The following is a 5196-nucleotide window of genomic DNA, read 5'->3' on the forward strand; positions in this document are numbered from 1 at the left end:
GTTGTTGTGTACCATGAAGTTGGAGCTGACCCATAGCTGATCATCCAGCGGGTATTCAGAGGCAATAAATCACACATGAGGAGATTGCCCATCTTTCTCCTGAAAGAAGCTGGCAGATAATGTAATCCCAACTTTCCCACTTCTATGTAATTCTGGTTTCCAGTAAACATTCTATATGCTTTTTCTTTTTAAAAGATGTTGTGCTTATATTACTGTACTTCGTTGTCTTTTCTTTTTTAGTGATAATGCGCTATCTTCCTCTTACTGTATATTGTCATTCCTATCACCTATCTTTATGTGTTTCTGTTATCTGTTTACAAATTTTCACTCCACTCTCTCTCCCTCATTCCTCATACATGGTAACCATACAGCAAATGGTTTCCTGTATTTTAACCTTTATTATAACTTATTAAAATATTATTTTACATAATATTTGCTCATTTGTGATGTTTATTTGATTCAGCTTTCCCATTAGGTTTATCCACCTATTATTCAGTGCTTCTAGAATTTTTTTTCTTTGTTTTCATTATTGCATGGTATACAAGTTGCATTTTATTTAATCTGGGAACTCTACCAAACACTGCCCACCATGGGTTACCATTATGGCATTTGACACACCAGTGGTACAACGTTCAGTATCACAGCATCCCCAAGTTACCTCAGTACAGCAAACTCACAGACTAGTGCTGTACCACATAGGAGAATGTTCTTCCTAAACGCAGTTAAAAATAGTCCAAACAGATTACACTAGTCTTTCAACTAAAACTATGGAACCTGCCTTCCAGAATGCAAATGCTTCACATGTGAGCCTCCAAATGTGAGCCTCCAGACTGGAGACTTAATCAGGGCCCAAGTGACTTTTAAATACAAAGGCCACTCACCAGGTCCTGATTGACTTAAACAAGAGGCTTCCAGCCCACAGCTAATCATTAGCTAAATCCAGTGAATAGTAAATAGTTGATATAAATTTCAAGTGATTGTGTTGAATGATGTGTCTTGATGCAATGTTGCCTTCTATTGGTTAGGATTAAATAGAGAATTTTTACAGCTCTGTTTATGAGAGATATGGCCTATACTTTTCTTTTTTAGTGATGCCCTAGCCTGGCATTGGTATTAGGGTTATGTTTACTTAATAGACTGGATTTGAGAGTATTCCATCTTCTAGTATATTTTAAGAGAGTTCTGGTGGCCTACTTGGCAAGAAACTGTGCTGCAATCCTGAAGAAACGTGGTTTGAGGCCAGCTGCTAGATGAGCAATTTCCTCTTGTATGATTAACCGCTGCTGGATAGCATGTGGAGGGTCAGCCATCAGTCAGTTCTGACTCTGCTGTGTACAACCACAGCATTATATTTTAAAATAGTTTGAATAGAGTGGATGTGAGCTCTTTGCTGAATAGTTGTACAATTCACTGATGAAGCTGTTTGGACTAGGGCTATTTTTCTTCTTTTCTTTGAGGTTGTTTTTATGACCTATTTCATTTATCATTTTGTGATGAGTCTATTTAAGTTTTTTTTTTGCTTTTGTCTATATTTAGGTATTCAGTGAATTTCCAAAATAATTGTCAATTTACTCTAGGTTTTCAGATTTTCTGGAGTATAATTTTTCATGTTATTGTTGTTATGTTTTATCAAATCAGAACTGACTGGTTGCTGACCCTTCAGCAGTATTTAGAGACTGTAAATCAGATGGGAGCAGATTACTCATCTTTTTTCCTGAGGTGCAGTCGGTAAATTAGAATCTGTTGTCTCTGAGTTGGCAATATAGCTCCTTAACACTAGATCTCCAATAGCTAGGCCTTTAGTTATTCATATTATTCTCTTTTTACCTTTTAATTTCCATTATTTCTATTGTCATTGTCACCTTTGTACTTTCTTCTTCCTGTTATTTGCATGCATCATCTTCTTTTTCTTTGTTATATTTGCCAGTGGCTTATTGATTTTTAATCCTTTAAAAGAACTAGTCTTGTTGGTTCTTCCTACAATTCTTCTCTTACATTTATATTTACTTTAATCCTTATTACAGGAGAAAGATGGGAAATCTCTTCCCAAGTGATTAATTGCCTCTGAAAACCTACTGGATTGTCAGCTATGGGTCGTTCAGACTCGATAATACAAAACAACAACAGCAATATTTATTATTTCCTTTCTTCTGGAGACTTTAGGCTTTGTTTTCTGCTCTTTGCTTAGTTGTTAGAGATGTTGGGTTAAGGTGTTAATTTTGGTTCTTTTTAAAGATGTGTATTCGCTAGAAGTTGACTTGTGATACTTACTTTCCTGTGTTCCAGAGAACCAACCAACAGAAAACCAACAATAGCCAAAAATTAACAAATTAACATATTTTAACACCTCATTCAGAAATTTACCTGGACATTATAGACACAAAGTAAAATAGACTTAGAAGATTCCAAATAGTGGACTGTACATATCAGTCCATTAATGATGATAGCTGAAGTGCAAATGGAGACAATAATTAGTGTAGTTAATAGAATATAAAAATGAAAAGGAAATCAAGAGAAAGAAATGTGTTAGATTTGAGACAGATTAGTACCTTACTTGATAACCTCAAAGAAAATGAATGAACATTTGCATCAAAATAAAGAGAAATGTAAATCAAAACCTCAGTAAGATACCATCTCACTCTAGTAATAGTGGCAAAGTTTAGCAGGACAGCAAGCAATAAATGTAGGAGATGTGAAAAGGTGGGAACTCTCTATTGGGGTTGTGAAATGATACAACACTCTGGAAGGCAGTTTGGTGTTTCCTCAAAAAAACTGAACATAAAAACATCTGTATGACCTAGCTATTCCACTACTAGTAATAATCCCAAGGAAATTAGAACTGAGATATAAACAGTGATTTTTGTGCCAGTCTTAATAGTAGCATTATTCACCATCACAAGAACATGGAAACAGCCAAGATGTCCTATTCACATGATGGAATACTATGCAATGCTTAGGAGCAACGATTTTAAAAAATACTATGTACTTGGGAGAGACTGAAAAGTGTTAGGCTGAGTGAATTAACTCAGTCTCATAAAGACAATGCATAAGACCATTTTTAAAAAAAATTTATTTTATTATTATGTTTTGTGCATGTACCATCAAATCAGATCTGACTGGTACAGGAGGAAATTGTCCCTCCTTCTCCGGCAGAGCATCTGGTGTTTTTGAACTGTGTACCTCTGGTATTGCAGTACAGCTTCTTGCCACTAGGCCACCAGAGCTCCTTGTAAGACCATTATTGTAAAAATAGAAGGATAACTAGTAAAAGGTTTAGGGAGTCAAAAAGGGGAGAGGGTGGGAGCACAGGAGTGAAGATGGGTAGGGAGGAAATCACAAGGTCACACAATTTGGTGGGTGGAGGAAGGGAGGGGGTAAAGGAAATGGGAAAGATCCAGAAGGGAATGAAAAGACAGGATAATGGTGGCCATAGTCCCATAGTGATTAATTTTATAAAACACAACATGTGGGAATGATTATATGAAACATAAGGTCAGTGAAGGAAAGTGTGGGGAGGAAAATCTACATAATATAAAAGTAAAGAGAAAGTTTATAAAGACTTAGTCAACATTGAAACAATAGGAATGAAGAAATTATATAAAAAGCCATATAAAAGTAAATGCATCACAGAAAAGCAAATGGAATAAAGAGAAAATGCTTCTTGATTAAATGAGAATGGAAACACACTATAATATGCATATTGAAGTATCTTTTTTTTTGTTTTGTTTTAAAGTTTTAGTCACAGTGATAATTCCTTGATGATCATTCCTTGGAATGAACATAAACATCGGGAGAAAGATTGGTGTGAGGCGTCTGAGTGCAAGTAAGTATGAGCCAACCTGAGGAATCCTTAGTTCTTAATGAGATGAATGCATGATTAGAGGGCCTGTAAATGTGGTTGTGAGCAATATGATTTCTTACTCGATTGTTGAGAATTTGTCTGTTTTGAGAATTTCTGTGAATTTTAAAAAAAGTATTTTTTTAGTTCTGTAAAAAAAATTCCTGGAAAAGTATTAAAATGTTTTGAAGGAATTTTTCTTTTTAAATGATAGTTTTACAGCACAGTTAGGTGGCATTGCTTGGCTTAAAGTCAGGAAAGGTTTATGTCAGCATTATATGCTGTCTGCATGCCTATTTAATGTGTATGCTGGATCGATAATTAAGAAACTGAAATATGTAATGAAGAATGTGCTATCATGGTAGGTGGAAGACTCATTAACATCCTGTGTTATGCAGATGACTCAACTTTACTTGCAGAAAGTTAAGATTTGGAGCACTACAGCAGATCGAGACTACATTTTTATTATAGATTACATATCAACATTAACTAAATAAAATTGCTTACCACTGGGCCAGTAGATAACATCAAAATAGATGGAGAATGGATTGAATTTGTCAATTATTTCATTTTAAAAAGATGCTCAAATAACACCCATGGTAGCAGCAGTTAAAAAGTCAAAAGCCATATTTATTGGGCATATCTGCTGTCAAGGACCTCTTTAACATACCAGGAGCAGTGCCGTCAGTTTTTAGACTAAGGTGCATGTTATCCAAACTGCTATTTTTTGTTGCTTCCTATACATCTAAATATCCTAAAATATCAGGAACTACCATATGAGCAGGAGCCAGTGATAATGGAGGAGGAAGCTGAAGCTTCTTTGAAGGCATTAGGAAAATAAAAGGCCCCAAGAATCAATGGGATATTAATTGGCTTGTTTTAATTATCATATACAGCTCAAGATTTGCTCACCAGCCTATACTAGGAAATTTTGAAGATAACTGTCTTGCCAACAGATTGGAAGAGTTCCATATTTGTTCCCATTTTCAATAAAGGTGATCCAACAGAATGTGGAAACTGTTGAACAATATCATTGCTATCATATGCCAGCAAAATAGTGCTGAATTAACCACCACGGCATTGTAGTAGAATTTGAAATTAGGGAGTGAGATGCCTCCTACTATTTTTCTATTTTTTAAGGAGTGATTTGCTTATTCAGGGCTTTTTTCCATTCCAAATGAAGCTGGAGATTGCTTTTTCCATCTCATTGAAGAATGGGATTGGTATGTGTGTTGGAATTGCAATGAATGTGTAAATTGCCTTTGGCAGTATTGCCATTTTGACAATATTGAGTCTTCCTATCCATGAGTAAGGGATATTCTTCCACTTCTCCAGGTCTCTTTTTGTTTCTTGTAGTA

General features: G+C 35.3%; 1 protein-coding gene across 1 annotated transcript in view; it reads left to right on the top strand.

The window, feature by feature from the left end:
- NBAS (neuroblastoma amplified sequence) overlaps nucleotides 1–5196 on the top strand; it is a 611780-nt gene that overhangs the window by 191682 nt on the left and 414902 nt on the right. Inside the window, exon 22 of the mRNA XM_006880668.1 lies at nucleotides 3740–3823. Within this exon, the coding sequence (XP_006880730.1) occupies nucleotides 3740–3823 (84 nt within the window). The remainder of the gene's footprint in view (nucleotides 1–3739; nucleotides 3824–5196) is intronic.

The sequence above is a fragment of the Elephantulus edwardii genome, unplaced genomic scaffold (genome assembly GCF_000299155.1).
Source record: "Elephantulus edwardii isolate Elephantulus edwardi_28Jun2011 unplaced genomic scaffold, EleEdw1.0 scaffold00009, whole genome shotgun sequence".
Lineage (NCBI taxonomy): Eukaryota > Metazoa > Chordata > Mammalia > Macroscelidea > Macroscelididae > Elephantulus > Elephantulus edwardii.